The sequence below is a fragment of the Gopherus flavomarginatus genome, chromosome 1 (genome assembly GCF_025201925.1).
Source record: "Gopherus flavomarginatus isolate rGopFla2 chromosome 1, rGopFla2.mat.asm, whole genome shotgun sequence".
Lineage (NCBI taxonomy): Eukaryota > Metazoa > Chordata > Testudines > Testudinidae > Gopherus > Gopherus flavomarginatus.
This window is the reverse complement of record NC_066617.1, coordinates 263,141,616-263,165,823: the sequence shown is the minus strand read 5'-3', so window position 1 is coordinate 263,165,823 and position 24,208 is coordinate 263,141,616. Positions and strand designations below refer to the sequence as shown.

Genomic DNA, 24,208 nt, shown 5'->3' with positions numbered 1-24,208 from the left:
CCCTAGCTGGGGAGCGCGTCTCTCCCCTGGGCTGGCAGCGATCCATCTCATCCAGGGGGAGCTGCACAGGGCAGGATGAGCTGCTGTGGCTTCATGGGTGCCCCATCCCTGAGATCAGATGCTGTACTAACTTCACCAGGGTCTGTTGGGCTGGCAGTGGTGCCCATTGGCGTGTGATCGGACCTGAGGGTTTGCTGCTGCTGTTACCACTCTGCACCCCAAGAGGTGGATTTTGGGGTTCTGCAGTTTTCCACCTATCTCCTCCTGTACTGCAGCTGTTGGACCAGCAGCCTTGGGGGTGAGCCAAGCATGAAAGCAGTACTGTGTTGCCATTTAGATTGTCATTTAACCTTGTTTGCCAAAAATGCTTTCTAACAATCCTGAATTCAATTTCAATATTTTTTTTAAAAAATCAATATCTTAGCCAAAAACAGAAAACTAAGTTGTTGACAATTATTTGTGACAAGTTTGGTATGGGAAAGGGAGTGGGCCAATTTTCATCAGAGAAACAAAAAATGTTGACTGACTTTCCTATAGCCCTGTTACTGCTAAATAGAGTCCTCCGACAACTGTAATATGCTCACCTCCTTACTAATGTATAGAGCAGAGGTCGGCAACCTACGGCACACGTGTCAAAGATGGCAGGTGAGCTGATTTTTGATGGCATGCAGCAGTGGGCTGAGCAGCTCAGCCCGCCACTGCTCTGGGGTGCCGGCTGCTGCCCCATTGCCACCCAGGGTCCCGGCCACCGGCCCCACTCAGCACCCACTGCTGGTCTAGGGACCCCCAAGGAACCCCAGGCTGGCAGCAGGCTGAGCAGGCCGGCAGCTGATACCCTGGCTGAGCCACTCAACCCGCTATCGGCCTGGAGTTCCATTCACTCAGCTGGTAGGTGGGCTGAGCAGGACTAAATTCAATGAAATAGGAAAACAAGAGCAACAAATGAAAAAGTGCAAGAACCTAGAACAGTGGTCCCCAACCTTTTTCATCTGGCGGTCACCAGACGAAGGACCGTGGCAGTGGACGAGCATCTGCCGAAACACCTCTGGATGACACTGCTTATTGGCGGCAAGCGGCATCATCCAGAGGCGTCGCCGCCGAATTTCGGTGGCATTTTGGCGGATGCTTGTCCGCTGGCCAGTACGCAGGTGCACTGAGAGGCCCCTGCAGGTGCCATGGCACCTGCAGGTGCCATGGCACCTGCAGGCACTGCGCTGGGGACCCCTGACCTAGAGAGCCTCCTGAAGCACGGCGATCGTTTTGATTTAAATGGACTTGAACTGTATGAAGAATTGAGTACACTGTCCTCAATGTTGCCACATGCAAAATCGATAATGGACATTGTACAGTTTACTCATACCAGCAAACTTGTTGACATATATCCTAATGTATACATTGTCACTTGTATTCTACTGACAATTCCTGTAACAGTAGCATCAGGAGAACAGAGTTTCTCAAAACTAAAGCTCATTAAAAACTATCTTCACTCTACATGGAGTCAGGAACACTTGACTGGTCTTGCTATTCTTGCAATCAAACAAGACATCACTTTGTCTTCATCATACAATGACATTCTTACTGATTATGCAGCCAAAAAAGCCAGAAAGATTGCTTTTAATTAAAAACAAATCCTTGTTTCAATACTCTTCATATAAATTTCCAATAAAATGTTGACAAATTTAAAAAATTATATTATTTGCATCATTCTGTCAAATCAGACTTTTTTCTATAGTGCTGCTTCTTTAGTGCTAGTCCATCAGCATTACAGTGTGCTTCATTAAGTTAAACTGGTTTTAATAACATGCATGTGACAAGTTTTCCAATAGTGTAAGCTTATGTTTGTGTTGCTAAGAGCAAGACAGGCTCAGGGGCACCAGTTTAATAATCCTGCATAGGGCACCATAAATCCTAAGGACGGCCCTGAGTTTATTCAGATACTTTTAAACCAGGGTCACATAAATATATGCGCATAGTGCCATGCACTCAACTTTGAAAATCTAACCCTGAAAACAGCAAGACTTTGTCTCATCCTTCTAGCAGTGATATATATTCCGTGTGTCAAGTAAGTGATATATCAGCTTAAAGCTTAGGTGCCTTAGCTTTGGTTCTTTGTTGTTGTTTGCTATTCCCTTAGTAATATTATGTTTATGCTACCTTGTTACCATTTTAATCCTGAAGGAGTCTTTAACAAATAATAGCTCTTCGGATAGGTGGAGCATTACTTTATATGAAGACCAAGAACAAACTTTATTAAACAAAGTCTATGTAGTAAATAACCCTGGGACTGGTTTGGAATCCTTGTCCTTGGTCCAAGTGGACTTCTCATTTGTCTGGCTTTAAGGATAAATGACATAGAAATTCTGCTTTGTTTGAAAGTCTAAATCTGAAAATCTTATTCCCCTGGGTATATTCCTTCATCTTGTGTTAACAGTCCTTTCTTCATTGTATTATTCTTCATACATACAGACTGAACAGAGACAGTGCTATGTATGACACTCCCCTGCAGGTTCTAAGACGTACAGAAAATCATTTCTATTACCTCTGTTTTTGATAAGTATGTTTTGTCGCTCTCTCACTCTCAGAATTCTGAGGAGTTTAAGATATAGAACTACATGTAATGAATAAATGAACAGTTTTCTTTGCATTTAATTGTATTTATGGAGAGGTGGAATGTAGTAGGTAGGGGAGCACAAAATCCCTATAGCTCTGTGTGTTTTCATCCCTTCTATAATATCCTAAGAACTCAGGGAGCATGTAATCTCTTGTGCTTTCTACTCTGTTGGTGACTTTTTGCTCTTCAAAATGAGGGAAATTCTGTTGGATCAGATACACAGTCTTTGTGTTTAATTACAAGATTTGCCACTAACTTTTCTATCCTATCACTTTGTAGCTTCTCATCCCTCTATGTCAGCATGTTTTGTTTCACTCCATACACATGCCAGCTGCTTCATTTGCCTTAGCATGGTATCATTTTCTATTTCTTTGATTGAGGGAGCCTTTGTTTCTCTCTCTTTCTCTCAGCATGATAGGGGAAACACATGCAGAAAATAAGAACAAGATAATCTGGCTGTGGCATAAAAACAAAGGGAGGGAGGTAAAAAACAGAAAATATGTTTAACTCAAGAGGGAGAAAATACAACTCAGTAATTAAGTTTAAAAAAAAAAAGAATTCTATTCAAAGAACCAGTGCTTGTACTGATGCTAGGGTACACAGGGTAGACCATGTGTTTAACAGAACACTAAACATATAATGAAGTATTATTTGGAACTGGTTGATTGAAACAAAGGAAAAAAGTACAAAAACAAATGTAACATGAACCAAATGTTTTTGAATTTTGTTTTTCAGAAGATAGGTTTGAATATCACATAACTTGAATTCTCTGGCCCAAATTTGGCACTTTGTAAGAGGTTGAAACTTCCCTGGAGGTCACTGGGAGTTAAACCCACTTATCCTGTGGCTAAATTTGGTCCTTAGTGTTGAAGAGGGAGTTATTCAGCAAGAGTGATATTTCAGACATACTTAGAATGGGTGTAACAGCAAAGATGCTTTTGGAGGCAAGAGGGATAGCAATGAGATTTACTTTACATTTAGTGTGAAAATACTACAAAAGCCACAACTGAACAGTAAATGTGATTGTTCATTTATAAAAATGTTAAAGCAGCTATTTTTGCCATTACTATAGTTACAAAATGTGTCCCTAAAAGTTATTTAGATGCTAACTGTCTCGCATGTGGGGTCAATTCACATGTGGATTCAGCATCTGAACCACTTATATATTGTGTCAAACCTAAGGCAATTTATATTATGAACAGTATTCTTAAAATAAGCATGATATAGTTATTTTAAATCAAATTCTAGTACGGAGTAGGTTGCTTAAGATACTATTATTAGCATAAAAGGCCCCAGTCTTTGAGCCTTGCTGAGCTCCATAAAAGCATAAAACCATAGAAGATTAGGGTTGGAAAAGACCTCAGGAGGTCATCTAGTCCACAAGGGCACAGTGTTGACTTATATTCAGCTTTTCATCCATTGTAATCCCCAGGTCCTTTTCTGCAGAACTGCCAGTCGGTCCCCAGCCTGTAGAAGTGCATGGTATTCTTCCATCCTAAGTGCAGAACTCTGCACTTGCTCTTGTTGAACCTCATCAGATTTCTTTTGGCCCAATCCTCCAATTTGTCTAGGTTACGCTGCACCCTATCCCTACCCTCCACTGTATCTATCTCTCTCCCCAGCTTAGCAGCATCCACGAACTTGTTGAGGGTGCAATCCATCCCATCATCCAGTTCTTTAATGAAGATGTTGAACAACATCCACTTCCTACTGGATCAGGAGAGGGGGGATTTCTCACCATTATTTGCACTCACCCTATCTCCAGATCTGAAAAGATCATTTAGGACCATTGATTAAGTTAGAAGAACCTCAGTGCTGCTCTAATATACACTGATTAGTGAAGTCAGCCAGGATCACCATAGCACAGCATGCTCTGACCCTAACCATTCCTCTGGGAACTCGCTTTCCCCATAATGCTATCTACACTGAGCTTTGGGTGCTGTGGCATAAAGATGGCTGTGTCAGCTCTTTGCCATCCCCCTTGAATCCAGTTAAAATTGGCAAAGGATTTTATTTAGTCAGAATATAGTTACCCAAGTTGGACTTTGGCCAGGTCTTAGGTTTACCAACCAAATAGTTGTGAAAAAATGTTACGAGATTACTAATAACCACAAGTAGTTTTAGCTGTCTTCTAAAAGATTGCACCTCCATCCGCCTTGCCCTTGTATGCTATTTCAGGGCATTAATTCAATACAGCCTCAGAGCATCACATACTGAATCATCATCACCTAGGTGTTCTTTGGAACTCCTCTATCCCAAATATTGACCCTGCTCATCTCTGCTTATCTTGAGGTATCTAATGGGACCACAGCACAATGTGCTATGGCTGTAGGCATTGTAATTTACCTTACTTCAGAACAGAATCAATCATATAAAACAGGACATTTAAGAGCAGACAGCAACATTCAACAGTCATAGCTTCAGTTCTCTTTGGCTCATAAGCAGAGGCAAAATGGCTCAGAAGACTCATAGACTCCAGGACTGGAAGGGACCTCGAGAGGTCATTGAGTCCAGTCCCCTGCCCTCATGGCAGGACCAAATATTGTCTAGACCATCCCTAATAGCCATTTATCTAACCTACTCTTAGACTGGGAATCCTTAAAGCGTCTTGGCACATAAAGAGCCTCTTAAGCCAGGCAAAAATACAAGTCCTTTTCCAGACGAGTACAGATGTCATTTGGGGTTCTAACATGGAGAAGAAGCATATTGGGGAGAATATGGCTGGAAGGGATGGAGACTGTTTTGGAGGAAGTCATGTCCGATGCTGTCTGTGCTTGTTAGTATGCCATCCTGGCCTGTGAGCTAGCTCTGTTGACAAGGCCTGTCGTTAGCTGATTTAAAAATTCTGAGTTTCTTGAACCCTGACAACATGGGAGAATGATGGGAAACAGAAATAATTTATGCTGATTCTAATTTCCACAATGAACTGTTCAAATGAAACAGATTTCCCTAAAATCAGAAACTTAGTGGCAGTGTATGTGAAGGTTATTCTGTACTGAACAAGATAAGAGAATCGGGGACTAAAACACTGTACAGATGCCATCTGATGAACAACCAGCATTTGTAACAGCAATTATAGAGACACATAATTTATGGCTTATGACAAGGATTGGCATCTTTTAATTTCTGCTTTAATATTTGGGAAATGTCTATGTAATCAAATCATTGGGTATATGTCAGAATAGCACACTGGTGTGTTACAGCTTAATATTAAACTTCCACAGTAATTACAGTGTTTATTTTGACACCAGCTTACATGGATGCCAGATTCTTGACTTGTTTTGCTTGGTTAAACTGGGGATTGCCAAGACTGAGACTAGTGCTAGACACATTGGGAAAAAAAACCTATGTTGTCTTGTCAGGTTAAAAATAAGTGATAAAAGATACTATTCAATAGGAAATATTAGCTAGACAGAGAAATAATCCATTAGAAAAAATGTGGAGACTGCCTTTGTCATTAAAATTCTCTAGTACTCAAAGGAGCACATAGGGTATCTATAGCAATCCCCTCTGATTTGATGGGCTATTGAAGTTCAGTGTTGCTCTTTCAGGATCTCAGTAATGATGATCTTGGACATAATTTTCTAATCTTTTTTATCTGCACCTTGTCTGATGTACAAGCTGGTTAAGGACTGCTGTTGCTATAAGAAACCTGCCTGGACATCCTATTATTCTTTATAGTTGATTTTGTATGATTAGGGCCCTACCAAATTCACAGCCATGAAAAACATGTCATGGACTGTGAAATCTGGGCTTTTGTGTGCTTTTACCCTTTACCAGGGATTGGCAACTTTTGGCACATGGCCCACCAGGGTAAGCCCCCTGGCTGGCTGGGCCAGTTTGTTTATCTGCCACGTCCGTAGGTTCGGCCGATCGCAGCTCCCACTGGCTGCGGTTCACCACTTCAGGTCAATGGGGGGTGTGGGAAGCGGTGGACAGCACATCGCTCAGCCTGTGCCGCTTCTGCAGCCCCCATAGGCCTGGAACGGCAAACCGTGGCCAGTGTGAGCTGCGATCAGCCAAATCTGCGATCGGCCAAACCTGCAGATGCGGCAAGTAAACAAACTGGCCCGGCCCACCAGGGGGCTTACCCTGGTGGGCCACGTGCCAAAGGTTGCCAATCCCTGCCCTATACTATACAGATTTCATGGGGGAAACCAGCGTTTCTCTAACTGGGGGTCCTGACCCAAAAGGGAATTGAAGGGAGGGTCACAAGTTATTTTAGAGGGTCATGGTATTGCCACCCTTACTTCTGTGCAGCCTTCAGAGCTGAGTGGCGGCTGTTGGCCAGGTGCCCAGCTCTGAAGGCTGCACTCCGCCAGCAGCAGTGCAGAAATAAGGGTGTCAATACCATGCCATGCCAGCCTTACTTCTGCGCTACTGCTGAAAGCGGCTCTGGCTTCAGAGCTGGAATCCCGGCCAGCAGCCACCACTCTCCAGCTGTTCAGCTCTGTAGGCAGTCACAGTACCGCAACCCCCCTACAATAACCTTGTGACACACCCCCCACACACACATTCACACAATTCCTTTTTGGGTCAGGACCCCTACAATTACAACACCGTGAAATTTCAGATTTAAATAGCTGAAATCATGAAATTTACCATTTAAAAAATCCTATACTGTATATATGAGCTGTCCACTGTTCTCAGGTCACACATAAAAAATATCAAATTCACTATTAGAAATCCATTTATTTATTACTGTCTCCTTACTACCCTGTGTACCCTGATGCAGACTGCCCTTCTGAGATCAGTTTGTTTTAATCAGCTGTAGGTATGTTTGCCATATTTCCACTTCTGAATTTCCTGTTTCAACAACCTTCCTGATTCAGGAAGGATATTAAAATGAGTGGAGCACCCTGAAAACTCATCTAACAAAAAAAAGATTTACTCTAGTGAATGTTTATTTTTAAAACTATGTTATGAGATTAGGTTGATCTCAGTGGAGAGGAAATAAACTGGAATAATAGGAAACAAACTATCATATTATGTGGTTGTGGAGTTTATTGTGGAACCTATTTTGTAAACATGTAATTATAATATTCTCTCTTTTCTTCCCACTCATATAAGTGAAAGGAAAAGGGCTGCTATGAGGCATAATTTATTCTGTCCTCATCTTTCTTCTTCTGTGTGTCATTTTTTTTCCAAGAAAACAATGTAGCGTGAGCCAAACTTGGCCTCTCTATAGAATTATAGAGCACACCAGGTATCTGTAGTGATCCCCTCTGGTTTGTTTAGTTATTGAAGTTAAATTCTGTACTTTGAGGAGCTCAGTCACGATTATCTCAGACTTAATTTTCTTATGTTCACAAAATACAAATCCCTGTATGTAAATACAGTATCAGTTATAACAGTAAGACTCAACAGGGCGTGCCTTTAGGAGTCTCTTTGTGCAGAAGCAGCAGAGAGTCCTGTGGCACCTTATAGACTAACAGACGTATTAGAGCATGAGCTTTCCTGGGTGAATACCTACTTCATCTTTGTGCAGCTGTCAGTGTACCACTTTAGAAGAGTACCAACAAACTACCAAGCTTTGATTCAGGAATGTCCGTTCCCTTTTATTCAGGTGTAAATCATTTGAAGTCAATGGGACTTAAGAACATGCTTCTTAAATGCTTTTCTGAATCATGCTTCCAACGCATAACCTGAAATGGTTTATTTCTGGTAGAATATAGCTCCCTGATCATAGTATTTTGCCCTTTATATAAAATTATTTAAGGGTGGGGTGCTGCAGAAGGGGTGATTTAATGCCACAGATCCTTCTTCTATGAAAAGTAACTGTTTTGGAAGGTTAAAAAGCATCTTTAGTGTTAAGAAGAATTCTCCTTGCTTTGGGGGAAGAGGGGGTTTTCACTCAGAACTGGTGAGTTAATTAATTAATTACAATGAAAAAATATCCTGTACAGGTTAAGTATTGAGCCATATGCACAGTTCATTATTTTTACTGATGTATTTACTAATAGTTCTGTTATGTTATCTGCTTGTTAGTGTGTGTAGTATGTGTACAATTATCAGATAGTACATGGATTGATTTAGAGCATAAGATCAGAAAAAGAATCCACTATAATTGTTCACTGAAGAAAGTTATGACTAGAGTATCCTACTCACTTTTTGACTTTTAGATGTAGTACACTAGATTTGACTCTTAGAAGCGTTATCCTAAATATTAAATAAGTAGTGAACTCTGAAGAAACCCCTAGAGCCTAATAAACTTAATTACATCTACTGGGTTTCCTAATGAAAAAGAACAAATCTAAACAAAAAGTACAAAGTGACTCCAAGCTGAAAGAGAAAGTTCAACCGGTTTCTGAAACAATGCTGAACATGTATTGGTCCTATCTGCACTTGCAGGCACTAACCTGTTTTCTGCACCTGCTGAGCAGCATTCATTGCATATTTCCTAGCATGTATCAGGCTTTTGAGTAGGGCCAAAATGGAAAGCATATATTTAATATAAGCTTCAATTATATAAATCTGGAGTAATTGCATTCAAGTGTAAAACTGAGTAACTAAAAGCAGGATTTGGTGTAATAATATAATGATTATAAAACTTCCATGGAAGTTAATAGGAGTTACACACAGTTGACAGAGAATCCTGTAGGATCTCTCGCTCGCTCTCTAATGCACATCATTTTGTGTTTTACTTCATAGATCTAATCACACTTCAAAAGAAAATCATGATGCTGTGATCTGCTTCTGAAATAACATTTACTTTTCTTTGGGAAGCATTGTTAGCACCATTCAAAAACCTGATATATACAAAAATAAGATTTCTGCATATATTCTTAGGAACATAATATTTATTAAAAATAGAAAAAACCTATCCAGTAACTGGCTCCCTTCCCAAAGGAATATATAGCATCTGTTAAACTACTGGTATGCTTGGCTAAAATATCTTAGCCTAAAGGCATTTGGTATTTTGTACAAAAATAAAAATCAAACCAAATTTCTTCAGTTTACATGTGGGTATAGCATCTGGTTACAGAACATGAGGAGTCCAGCTGTAGTTAAGCATTAATCAATAATCTCTTACAGTAGAGTTAACATAAATCTATAGTCATGGAACACTTCTTTTAAAGATTTACTGGAGGTTTTAACTGGTGAATATATCAAGGCAGAACTTTATTGACTGAACAGTGCACTGGATATCTGTGTTAAACCTACTTTACTGCAAACACATGTTTTAGCCTCTTATGTGCTGATTTTAGAATAATAAAAGCAAGAGCCATGCAATGGACATCACCAAATTCAAAAAGCTCTCCATGATGTTTAATTTATTAATTTTATACTGATTTTTGCTAACATTGACAGGGCTATATTCATTTTTAAATGACAGCTTTGTGCAATAGCTTATTATTCTGGTCATTAGCAGATATTTGCATAGATGAACAATTTGTATTAATTTCACCTCAGTGCTGCAAGGTAACTTGGTTCAGAGAATGTAAGATTTGTTTATACATTAGGTAGGAAAGATGACGACAAAGGAGGAGACAGTAAAAATATTCCCCCTTCCCTGCAAGAAAAAAGCCAGTAGCTGTTCATTATCATGTTCTGCAACTGTTGTCGGCTTTATTGATGTCAACTGTTTTGTTTTGTCCTTATCTCATTTCTGTTTACATATCAAACAGTACTAAGTGCAGGGCAGCTTTTCCCCACAAAACAGAGTACATTGTCCCCTCCTGTTCACATGATAGATCTAAAGAAAAAAAACTGTTTGTAATCTGTTATCCTGTGACTTTGTGAATGTGGTGTGGATTGGTGGGTTGTTGTGGGGTTGTTTTTTTTTTTAAGATAATATCATATACTTACACAGTACATTTTATCCAAGTATATTTGAAAACACTTAACAAAATGTGTGTGAAACCATGAAGTTGTTTGTCCTTACTCAGGCAAAACTGCTATCAAAGTCAGTGGTTCTTCTCCCTAATGAAGGTCTTCAGGATTTAGTAAAATATATATGGGAATAACTTCACTCACAGCTAAAATGTGGCCAGTTTTAGAGTGAGACATAGCAACAGCCTCATGGCATTCAGTAATATTAGCCAGCTATTTAGGACAGGAGGATAAGACTATTGTATCTGCCTTAAACTGCTTGCCTTCCTCTTAGCATACTGTTTGTATAGTGGTAAGCATTAAATATCTTATAATTTGCCATGAGTTGCCACATAATGAAATATTGCAATTTTCCCTTTACTTTGTATAGAAATTAAAGGTGATAAATGTGGAATAATATTGAATATTTTATTGATAACCACTGTATTTACTAGGAAATAAGGTCAAATAAGATCCACAACACACATATTTCCTGCCCCAGAGATGGTGTCTGCTTATTTAATTATATGTTGCGCTTACATAGTATAGGCTATTCTTGGAGATTTCAAAGCAATTTATGAATATTAATTAATTGAGACTAGCAACACCTGTATAAGGTTGGTAGCAAAAGTATTCTTATTTTTAATGGATGAAGAAAGTGAGGTTAGATAATTTGCTCAAGATCACCTTGGAAATCCATGGCAGTGGTGGGAATAGAACAAGGTCTTCTTACTCCCTGTTTTCCCTTTAAACTGCAAGGTATGCTTTCTTCTCTCTCAATACTGAGTCAAAGGAAATCTTAGTGTCTCCTGTTGTGTATAATACGTAGGTGAACAAAAGTTGTACATTGGCAGCACGGGCATGTGAGACTTCCCAGTTTACTCACATAAGCCCCAAGCATGCTCAACACTAAGCACATGATTAAGTCCCATGGATTTTAATTGCCCATTGAAATCCATGAGATTTAAGCAGGGGCTTAAAGTTAAGCACACATGTAAATGTTTTGTTGAATCAGGGCCTGATTCACATGTGAAATGAACACACAATACTACTTCACACTATAGAAATATGTCATGAAAAATAATCTTTACTAAATCTGTTTCACTGTCCTGGTGACCTGAAATCGTGTATTCTGTTATGTCATTACACACACACTGTATTTGTTTTTAGAGCAATCAATGCAACTAGCTGCAACATTTCATGGAAACTAGCAGAAGTAGGATATGCTTGTTACTGACCCATTTTCATTAAGATCAAGTTGTAATAAAAACCCTTTCAAGTCCACATATGTATGAAGGGATTTATTTAGGCTAATCTGAACCCATTTAATCAAAGAGATATGCTCTTCTCTAGAATAAAACAAAATGTTTTCATTATGTGAACTGCAGGTGCACTTTCCTACCTTTGGCCTAAAAAGCCGAGAGACTCATAAACTAGGTCATGCTAAACAAGCAATGTACCAATTCTTTTATTTACTGTCTGTCAGCAGAATTTCAAAGAATTTGGGTACCTCTGTGTGTTGGGACAGGTTCTCAGGAAATCTTATCAAGGTCAATGAAGATATTCTGTAAAAACAACAAAACATTACTTCATCCTGTTGTGAATTTCTTTGACAGGGTAGTATAAATAATTTGGAAAATTACAGAGATTTGAATGTGGTCACAGGTGATATGTAGAAAAATGAGTGAAATTTTCTACCTTGTACAAAAAAAAAATAGGGATCCCAGCTTTTACAGCTATTTTGAATTATTTAAAAAAATGTTATTACCTTTATCTGTCATATATAATTTTTTTGCACCCAAGATTTTAGAAATTTACAGTCAAGATTTTGACAGGACATTTTAGAAAGACTTCAGATTTGGAAAATTATGATTTAAAAAATCCTATTTTTCATTACGTGATTAAGAGACAGTATCAAATGTATTTGTGTACTTTCAACTATTTGTATCTTCGCAGTCTGCAGATAAAATTCCTTTGCCTACCATTTTTGACCATTTGTTAGCAAAAATTGGACTTTGCCTGAGTACTAGATCAAAAACCAATATTGTCCCATTTCCGCAGGGAGCTTGGCAATCCATACCAGTGGATTTCCACACATAATTGAAAGGAGGCAGATGAACCAGAAGACAGAATAGGCTCTCACCACAAGGAGTCATAACTCCCCACAGGAACCAGTTTACACTTCGCCTCAGTGAGTAGCAGATGCTGACACTCATCAGACAACCTTTTTTTCTTCAGGAAATAACAGACAAAAATAGAGAAAAATATCATTGCCTTTACCAATTACTCCCTCATCCCCCATATTAGCACACTCAGCCCAGCTATGGAGAGCTAAACAATATAAAATTAATAGATCTCTTATTCATTAAGTGCTCCACCCTTATGCCAGGAAGGCTAGCAGACCTTTTCAGCAAAAAGACATCCAAGCATATCTTCCTTGAGGTTTCTGAGGGAGAAGGGTCCATCTTCATCTCCCTATTTTGAAGTTAGTTTGAGGAGTTTAATGAAGAGAACATGGGCCACTTAATCAAACAACTGAGGAAGGTCATAGATTTTACTGAGGATGCTGTTCCACCTGCTATCTTAAAAGCTTTTTAACTTGACTCCCATAAAAATGAAAGAATTGTTTCTTGTCAAAGGAAAGAGTCAAAGGTGTTTGGAAAGTCTCTGATGATAAACCTTCTATGACAGCGGTCTAATATGTTATCTAAGCTTTCTAAAGAGACATGGGCTATCTTGGAGCTCATTACCAAAAATTTGCTTCCCAAATTCAAAGTAAGAAGGCTGTATCATCCCATAAGAAGAATCAGATTGTGCTATTTTAGCTACTGCCTTTCTAGATGACATCATCTTTAACATTTTCAAGATTTTTCCTAAATCTGTGGGTTGGCAGGTGAAGTAGTGACCTGAAAAACTCTCTTACTTTGCCCAGAGAACAATCAAGATCCAATAGAAACTAACACTTGTGTCCCTACTATTCGGACAGACTTTGCAGTGGCCTTGATTCACCAGTTTAAGATTATTATTCTGTTAAGAGTTTCTCCTCCCCTCAGGCATAAACTCAATCCACTTCCATCCAAAACATTCAAAGCTTCCTCAGAGGATCATAACAACCATAATCATCTCTTTCTTGTAGCTCAAGAATACCAAAGGGACAGGAAGGAGTTCATAACTCAACAAATCAAAATCCTGGTTTCCCTCAGTCACCACTCCAATTCCTTTGGGAGGCAGAAATAGTCATTTTCTCAGATTGGAAAATCATATTTGAGAGATGGGTTCAATAATTTAAAAATGGCTACTGTGTCAAAGTTACCTCACTTCTTTCAAGAAACACTCAACTAAAATAACCCTCTGACTCTTCCCATCCAAATAAACTGGCCTACACAAGTGCATTCAATACCTCCAAAATAGTTTTCTTACTATTCTAATGCTATTCTTCTTGTCACTTCATGTCAGCTGGATAAAGGCATTTTTCCTCTGTTTTTAATCCGCATACGTTCAAGAAGCATCACAGCAGTTTGAGATCTCAAATGGCTAAACTGTTTTTTTTTGAGTACAAGAAATTCAAGAAAGAATCTCTTTAGTTTATAACAACAGCTGTGTAACAGGAGAAATATTAGCATCCACAGATCTATGAGACACTTATCTTCATGTTCAGCATTTATTGCAGCATCTAAGCAGAAATACTGAAGCTTGAAGATCAACAGCCAATGTTTTCAGTACAGTTACCTTCAGTCTTGATATCACCCAGCAAGTTTTCTCAAAAATTCTGATTGTAACAGCTGCTAGCCTTCACAAGGAAAGTCCTAAGAATCAAGACCTGCAACAAAGCCAATCTCCAAGTAGCCTGTACATGCAGCTCACCTGTAGTAGGCTGCCTGATTGGCTACACTGCCTGATTGCCTGGAAGAATCAGCAGACTGGCTCCTAAGCACAAGATGCAGTTAAATGGTGCTTAAAGCATTTGCCCATAGCTGTGATAGCTCCTGCACCATCTCTGGCACTCAGTTATGATATCTGACCTCGGACTCCAGCTCTAACCCTTGGCTTCAATTCCTGACTCCTGCTCTGACCACTGGGAATGACCACTCAACATCCTGTTCACTGATAGAAAGGATAGGTGTTTGGCTAGAGAAAAAAGTCTCTTCTAAAGGTCCCAGGTTTTGGTTCAGACAATGAGCCTGGAGAATCATCTCCTTGTGGTGTTCTAATAGCTGTTTGCTGATAGGAATGCTAAATGTCTTATTTTCTTAATTTTCTGCAATATTGCTAGAGAGATATCTGAACAAAATCCTCAGCTCCTACTAAGGTCCCTTTGTACCATAAGCCAGACCTTTGAATCTGAATATCTCAGGTGAATGTGACATGGAGGTAGGATGAGTACAGCAGTTATTTCATATTCAAATCCTTGGATCTGAACCAGCTCTTCCAGTTTTAGTTTTGGTTAAATCCAAAATAGAAGGGGTTACTTTCTGATTCCAGTTCACAAACAGCTGAAATTTCATGATAAAGCTGCTCTTGAAAGCTTACAGTTCAGGGTGGCAGAAATATCATGAGATCATTTGCGCTCATGAGATATCTGCCATTTGGGGCTGAAGAATAATGAGACTGAGACTGCATATTATTGGCACCACTAAATATGATTCCAATCCTAAATCATATTTCAGTCTTGTACCCAAATTATTTCCTAAACTTGATCTGAACACACCTCTCATGCCTAGTCAAATTTTTCCTCCTTAGGCCTCATCTACACTGCACAGTTTTGTTGACAAAAGTCAGTGTTTGTTGACAAAACAGTGAAGCTGTACACATTGAAATGCTCCTCCCACTGATGTAACTCCTGCTATGCCAACAAAATAAAACCACTTTTACAAGAGGCATAGAGATTTCTGCAACATAGAGTGACGCAACATATTTGTAGATACTGCACTTGCTTATTTTGCCCTAATTGGCCTCCAGCAGATGTCCCACAACGCCCATCATGACCACTCTGGTCAGCAGGTTGAACTCTGCCACCCTGCTGGTACACAGACATGTGTCTCTCCTTCCATTTAAAGGCCTGGGAATTTGTGAAATTCTTCTTCCTGTTTGCTTGGTGTGAACCAATCACACAACATCTTCCCACCTAACCATGACAGCTCTCTGCAACAGATGCCCTCCTGCATGGAGTACACCAGAGCTTTTGGATCTGCTGAGTCTGTGGGGAGAATAGGTTGTGCAGTCACAACTTTGCTCCAGCTGTAGGAACTTTGATATCTACAGGCAGATTGCTCATGGCATGCAGAAGAAGGGACATGCAGCAGTGTCGTGCCAAGATCAAGGAGCTAAGACAGGCGTTCCAGAAGGCCTGGTGCAGCACTGAAAACATGCCGCTTCTAAGAGGAGCTGAACCCCTCCTCAGTGGCAACCCCCCCCACCACCACCACCAAGAGCCTAAGGATATTTGGGGGGGACTGGAGGCAATGGCCAACAGAGTCAAACCTGAGGACAAAGTGATGGAACAGGTGATCACCAGGGTGTAACTTGGAAAGGTTGGGTTTTTTTGCATAAGCAGAGGTGGGAAATTTGTATTCACCTCCCCCTAGAGATTTCTCAGGCAAAGCACTTGACGCTGTTTGTCCCAGAAGTCCATTCTTGTCTGGCACATAGTTCAGTACAGTCCTTTGATGTTCATATCACATCTTCCCTCTAGAGAGGTTGCATACAATCCTACCCCACAATAATACATAACTTTTGCATCTAATACAATGTACTCCGAAGATACTTAAACTTAATTCAGTAAGGTTTCTCAAGGCATGGCAGGGAATTGCCACATGTGTCACGGGCAGTTTTTCCTGTTTAATATACTTAGTTGGCTAAAAAATATACATGGACAAATTCCATTAGGCCTCAAAGGCCAGGACTGCCAACACCCCTCCCCTCCATAACAGATCAATTTTAAAAAAAACTATCCCTGGGGAGTTCCTGTCCCTTTCCCTGCCTTCCTTACTCTCACCGGATGGGCCTTGCTATGATATCAGGCAAGAACTAATTAGGGCCTGGTGGAGGGCATTAACTGTGATTCTTCAGCAGCTCACATAGTAAGCTTTGGCGACAATCAAATTTGTTGATAATAGCAAAATTTTGAGGGGTGGCGAATGTGTAGTGACCCAAAAAAAGGGAACAGTGCGGGTCTTGCAATGAGATGACATTCCGTACTGATAACTGTAAAGTCATGGGCACATAATTATCTACTTTGTATTGAAGCCAGGGATTACCCTTTTTCCTCTCAGGACAGGGGATATATTTGATTGGAGTATGGAGCCTAAGACTGGAAATCATTGTTCCTATTGGAAGCATTCCATGTATGCAGTCAGGTATTTGCAGACAAAAGTACTCAGATTTCTGCCTGCAGTGAATTGTGAGCACAAATTTTGCAAGCTGAAATTGTATCCACAGAAGAGAGCGCCCCCCTGACCCCCCAGTGAAAAAAAATGAACTAAAATTGATAGCAATGAGGGAGAAATGGTCCAGTGGTTTGAGCACAGGGCAATGATTCAGTTCTGCATTCTGTATCCAGAGCTATTGCTGACTCAGTGCGTGACCTTGGGCAAATCAATTAACCTCTCCTTGCCTCCTGTTCCTCAAGTTTAAAATGATGATAATACTTATCTCTAGTGAGTTGTGACACTTTAATATCTGTAAAGCCCTTTGAGATCTTTGGATGAAAGGTACTATAGATAGAAAAAACTTTATTCTTAGTATTAAAATGTATGGGTGAGATCGTCAGCTGGCGTAAATTGATATATCCACATTGACTTCAAAGAAGCTATTCCAATACTCCAGCTGAGGATCTGGCCTAATATTTACTTACTGAAAAAATATCTATTTATTTCCTATAATTAATGAGACCTATTATATTCAAAGGAAACTGTTGTTGGAACACATAAACACTCTAGTATTAGTGAAGGGTTTAATAAATGTATGATAGCTATGTGTAGTTCATAGTAACAAAAAGGCAAGTAAGGCTAATATTTGAATGCTATATGGCAGCCTGTAGTGGAAATTTTTAGCCATTTATACTTGCAAAGAGTCCTCTTTATCAGCAGCAATGTAATTCCATCCCCACCACTGAAATGTCAACAACAACAAAAGTCCTCTATAAATGAGAGCGATCATAAATATTAAACAATGTTAACATTTTATGAAATAATTATGTATCTGTAGTGTGAGGTATGACATTAATGCTAAGGGTTTGATTCATTACCACTTTACTTCAGTTCTACACCAGTGTAGCTGGTGGTGAATTGTGGTCCTAAATCTAGTTATGTGGTAGAAATGGTCTGCAAAGTGTCTCAAGACATTTGCATCCTGGGTCCATCTTTAGCAGCAGGGGCAAGTATTTTTATAACTAGAAGTATATCTTTTCCAGTTGTCACTGTTTCTCAGCTGAGGCAGTTTGAAGAATACAAAATGTGAGTTGTGACTATTTTGGCAAGTAAACATAGCAGGTGCGCTCTGCTGTTTGGATTTATATAATGTCCACGAGGCCTGTAAGTGCTTAACACAATTTTAAAATACTGTCTGACATTTAAAAATAGTGACTATAGCTTTGTAATTTTTTTAAACTAAAAATCCATTCCTTCCCAGCAATTGTCATCTTTCAATCCTCCTTACATAGCTTGGGAAATAGATAGGTCTTGCAGCATGTTCTAAAAGTCAGTAAATTAGCTATTTTAGGCCAAAGAAGTAGAGTAGTAAATTCCAGAGTTGAGCACATCTCAGAAAATGCCCTGCCTGCAGCTGCCCGCCTTTTTAAATGTAGAGAGCTCTTATCAACTGCTTGTGCTGATCACAACTGTGTCAGAACCTTAATGGGGAAGTGGAAGTCTCTCCAGGCTGGCTGGTACCAGTAGGTACTTAGGATTTCATTTTGTAAAGCACTCACCATTGGCCTAACCTTGTTTCTATTGAAGTCAATATATTTTTTATCTTTGGCATCAGTGTGAACAGAGTTTGGCCTACACTGCACTTTTGAAAATCTCACTCACAGGATACTCAACAACCAATTAACTCTCAACAAAATGTGTGATCATGGGAGATGCTGAGCACAAGTCAATGAAGATTGAGAAAACTCAGCCCCTTCCAAGACTGGACCCTGAGTTGGCAATTTTAATTAAAGTATTTGTGTGAAAGCTCATATATATACTCTTCAAAAACATTAAAAAGAGCTGATTAACCATATTGCCTGAATGTGTAAAGGCATATGATACCACTCCGCAAAAGAGAGAAAATAAGGTGCCAACCATGCAGAAAGATCTGTAATAAATTCTCAATGAGGGCTGCTGGGTGATGATCCCCTTTGAAAATCTGACTGTAAGGGCCCAGTTCTGCAAGATGCTGAGTACCTCAGTAGGTGCTAAGTCAGTGCTTCAATGAATCCAGTCCTAGTGGTGTACGGTCTGTTATACAGAAAGATCTACTGGTGGCTCTATCCTGTCGGTGGGAAGTTCTGTGCCTCTATACACATTTTTTCTTCCATCCATGTTTCTCAGCCACCCAGTGAAGCAACTTACTCCAATTTCCATTTAGGGCAGGGGTTCCCAAACTTGGTTTGCAGCTTGTTCAGGGTGAGCCCCTGGCAGGCCACAAGATGCTTTGTTTACCTGAGCATCCACAGGTATAGCCTCTTGCAGCTCCCAAAGGCTGTGGTTTGCCATTCCTGGCCAATGGGAGCTGGGGAAGCAGGGCCACAAACCAAGTTTGGGAACCCCTTATTTAACGTAAACCTGCATTGCTATTACATCTATATATTTCACCACATCATGCTCTCTCATAAGTCTTTTCATTGTCTGTCATAACCGCCAGTGAGATTGGTTAGAGAAGCACAAATAATTCCTATACCTAACTGTAAAAGCTGTGTACTCTTATGCAAAGCGCAACTCTTGTGAGAGCTCCCTAAGGCCATGTCTATACTACAAAATTAAGTCGACCTAACTTATGTCAGCATACAGCCGCCACATTAATTACATCACTTGTGCATGTCAACACTTTGCTCCTTGTGTCAGCGTTGCATGCCCTTACCAGGAGCACTTGTGTTGATTGTACTGTCTGTGTGGGGGCATTGTAGGATGACTCCTGAAAGCCTGTAACAGTGGACATAAGCAGCCGGTCAACTGTGTTGACCTAACTACTATGACCTTGACTCTATGCCTCTCATGGAAGTGGAGTTATTAAGTAGCAGGGCAGTTGCATGAGCAGGAGCAAAATTTAGTATAGATACTTTCATAGTCAGGTCATCATAAACTGCCTTGTGTTGACCTAACTGTAGTGTAGACCAGACTTTGGTAGTAGTCTGATGACTGAATGGGGAGTCCATGATAAGACCTATCCAGCCCAACTGGAATAGGAATGTGATCAGGAATTGTCAGAGCTCAAGCCGCCACCAGGTCTGTTTGTTATGGACATGGGACATCTCAATGTGAAAATGCAAACACCCATTCTCTCTCTCTCCCTTTCATTTTGCAGTGAGATACGATTAGGTGTATTGCTATGCATGTTGTAGGAAGGCCACAATATGTTACAGCTAAGAACATTTCTGAGCTTGATAATCTTTGTGTTAGTATATAGTACTATATTTCAGTTGTCATGTGGCATAGCCGTGTTGTACTGTATGTTGGCTCTTCTTGTTTTCCATTGTCTGCTTTTGCACCAGAAGGTAGGTAGGTAGGGGTGTGTGTGTGTAACACATTGCAGGGATACTTGTAATTCAATAACATTTCCTTTCAGTGCATATTATATATTATAGTGGGAGCTTATGACTCAGTACATGTAACACATTTACTATTTAAGTGTGTACTCAGCATCTCTAAGGATCAGACACTACCCTGGGGGGAGGAAACATCAGGCCACAAGAAAATTAAGCAATCTTACTACATCTCCCATTTAATTCAAGTGCTCAGTCCCCAGGCATTCAGTGAACTTGGGATCAGGCTGGTAAGAGTTGAATTCTCTAGTCCTCCAAGCGGCACAAAGTGAATTTAAAGCAGTCAGAGAGTTACACTGGAGAATTACCCCTTTGTAGGGGAGTCTTGGGCAGCAAAAAAGCTGGCAGAGGCAGGAATTCCAGCAGCTGGCAAAAAGAAGTTAGGGAGGACACTGGCAGAGTCCATTCTCCACTGGCAGAAGATCTCAGTGGCATAAATTAAAGCTGTTCTCTTTAGCTTCAACTTGCATTGGGGCTGTGGGTATCTGAGAATTGGGGAGCCACAATCAGCTCCTTGTCAACCTCTCTTTTTCACTGTGCCTGAGCTCTGCTTGGCTACAGATAAAAATCAACCCTACTGAATGTTTAGAAGAGAACAAATGGGCGGGGGCGGCGGGGGGGGGGTGACCATCAGGCCACATGAAAATTAAGCAGTCTTACTTGACTTCTCAGGAATGGCAGAAAAGCACCTTGCAAGTTCTACCAAAATACACACAAATGTCACAAGGAAAACTTGTGAGCTAATAGCTGCATGTAATAATGGGTAGTTATGCAAGAGCCTAGGGAAATGTAGAACATAAACACATTCTGTCACAAATGCCTTTCCCTCAGAGAGGTGAGAGAACAATTCACCGAGTCTCCTGTAAACACTTAAGAACATTATGTACAGCTGTTTGTGTGTGACTTCCATTAGGTTGGAAGGCAAAAGACGGCTTTTAACCACAGAAGCTTGATTGCGTGCCAACCTCATAAAGGCTATATGCTTTTTCCCCCACTGTGCAGGTATCTGAACCAGACTGTACTGGAAGAGACATCAGTAACAGTGAACACTCTCAACAAAGAGAAATTAGCTGTCCTAAAACACGCCCTAACTGCTTTTGGATTCAATAACCTGGTAAGTTATACAAGCCTGTATAGTTCCTGCCTAGAATGACAGTGAAAAGCAGGTCATAAGAAACTCATATTGACAGACCCCCCCCAAAAAAATATAGGCCTGGCCCTTTTTTGTGCCAATGAAACAAAGTCATAGTTCACTCCAGGGAAATGATTGTAATCGCTTTTAATTAGATACTGCACCAACAATGTAAACCTTTTTCATTCTTAAAGATTCACAGAACAGCTGCAAGTTATAATCCTGTGAACAATTAAATTACATAATGTCTAGATAGCAAGAAACAATCAAATCCCATATGACAAAAAATTATAAACCCCCTGGGGATCTTTCCCTTCCTGATTATATCGCTGTCCCTTTTAATTTTGTGAAGTATACATTCCAAATGCTGTCTGATTGCTAACATCTGAAAAAGGCATATACATAATTAGACATATAAAATTACAGTCAAGTGACATGAAAGATTTGACTTCAACTAACAAAAGCAAGAAGGAACAGCTAGTCCTGAAACCCACAAGGGGAGAGGCAATTCTTCATTTAGTCCTAAGTGAAGCAAAGGATATGGTCCAAGAGGTGAATATAGCTGAACTGCTCGGTTATAGCAACCATAATGTAATTAAATTTAAACATCCTCGTTGGGAGGGGGGGAGAGGGGAATGTCAAAGAAAACCACCTCAATAGCATTTAACTTTAAAAAGGGTAACTACACAAAAATGAGAAACAGGTAAACAGAAATGAAAAGGTACTGTCACAAGGGTGAGATGCCTGCAAACTGCATAGGGATTGTTTAGAAACACCATAATAGAGGCTCAAACTAAACATATACCCCAAAAAAATTTTAAAAAGCCACTGTGGCTGAACAGAAGAATAAAAGTGGTGGGTAGAGGCAAAAAGGCATCCTTTAAAAACTGGAGGTCAAATCCTACTGAGGAAAATAGAAAGGAGCATAAACTCTGCAAGTCAAGTGTGAAGATGTAAGGCAAGCCAAGAAAGAATTTGAAGAACAACTAGCTTAAGAAACAAAAACTAGCAGCAATTTTTTAAGTATATCAGAAGCAGAAAGCCTGCCAAACCATCAGTGAGGCCACCGGATGACTGAGCTCTAAAGGAGCACTCAAAAAAGACAATGTCATTTAAAAGAAACTAAATGAATTATTTTCATCAGCCTTCACTGTAGAGTATGCAAGGGAGATTCCCACACCTGAGCCATTCTTCTTATGTGACAAATATGAGGAACTGTCCCAGATTGAGGTGTCAATAAAGGAAGTTTTGGAACAAATGTATAACTTAAACAGTAATAAATCACCAAGACCAGATAGTATTCACCCAAGCGTTCTGAAGGAACTCAAATTGCAGAACTACTAACTGCAGTTTCAACTAGGAGTCCTTGTGACACCTTATAGACTAACATTTATTCGGTTTGTAACCTTTCACTTAAATCAGCCTCTGCGCCAGATGACTGCAGGACAGCTAACGCAATCTCTTTTTTTTAAAGGCTCCAGAGGCAATCCTGACAAATATGGACTGGTAAACCAGGCAATTTGACTGAAACTATAGTAAAGAACAGACTTCTCAGACACATAGATGAACACAATATATAGGGGAAAATTCAACATGGCTTTTGTAAAGAGAAATCATACCTTACCAGTCCGTCCATTTTTTTGAGGGTGTCAAAAAAAAATGAGGACAAATGTGCTACAGTCGTGTTCTTGGACATTCAGCAAGGCTTTGATAAGGTCCCTCACCAAAGACTTTTAAGTAAAGTAAGTCGTCATGGGATAAGAGGGAAGGTCCTCTCATGGATCAGTAATTGGCTAAAAGATAGGAAACAAAAGGGTAGGAAAAATTGCCAGTTTTCAGAATGGAGAGAGATAAATAGCAGGTTCCCCCAAGGATCTGTACGGTGACCAGCACTGTTCAACATGTTGATAAATGATCTGGAAAAGGGGATGAACAGTTAGATGGCAAAATTCACAGACAATACAAAATTACCCAAGATGGCTAAGTCCAAAGCAGATTGCAAAGAGCTACAAAGGGATCTTATTAAACAGAATGCTGGCAAGAAAATGGCAGATGAAATTCAATACTGATAAATGCAAAGTAGTGCACACTGGAAAATATAATTCCAACTAAGCATGCAAATGTTGGGGTCTAAATTAGCTGTTACCACTCAAGAAAGAGATCATGGAGTTGTCATGGATAGTTCTCTGAAAACAAACACTCAGTGTGCAGCAGCAGTCAAAAAACTAACAGAATGTTAGGAACCATTAGGAAAGAGATAGATAAGGCAGAAAATATCATAAGATCACTAGATATATACATGGTATGCTCACACCTTGAGTACTACATGTAAATCTGGTCTTCTCTTCTCAAAAAAGATATATTAGAATTGGAAAAGGTACAGAGAAGTGATTAAGGGTATGGAACAGCTTCCATACATGAAGAAATTAAAAAGATTGGGATTGTTCATCTTAGAAAAGAGGTGACTGGGGGGGATATGATAGAGGTCTATAAAATCATGAATGGTGTGGAGAAAGCAAATAGAGAAGAGTTATTTTCCCTTTCACATAACACAAGAACTAGATGTCACTTTATGAAATTAATAGGGAGCACGTTTAAAACAAATATAAGGAAGTACTTCACACAACGCACAGTCCATGTGTGGATCTTGTTGCTAGGAGATGAAGGCCAAAAGTATGACTGGGTTAAAAAAAAAGAATGAGATAAGTTCATGGAGGCTAGGTCCATCAGTGGCTAGTAGTCAAGATGATCACGGATGCAACCCCATGCCCTGGGTGTCCCAAAACCCTCCAATTTCCATAAGCTAGGACTGAATGACAGAGGATGAATCTCTTGATAATTTCCCTGTTCTGTTCCCTTTGACACATCCAGCACTGGTCCCTGTCAGAGGACAGGATACTGAGCTAGA

At 39.9% G+C, this 24,208-nt stretch overlaps 1 protein-coding gene across 2 annotated transcripts in view; it reads left to right on the top strand.

Moving 5' to 3' along the window:
* MYO16 (myosin XVI) overlaps positions 1 to 24,208 on the top strand; it is a 592,718-nt gene that overhangs the window by 392,805 nt on the left and 175,705 nt on the right. For both annotated transcript variants that reach the window (XM_050946813.1, XM_050946805.1), the window contains exon 17: positions 21,171 to 21,282. In XM_050946813.1, coding sequence (XP_050802770.1) covers positions 21,171 to 21,282 — 112 coding nt within the window. The remainder of the gene's footprint in view (positions 1 to 21,170; positions 21,283 to 24,208) is intronic.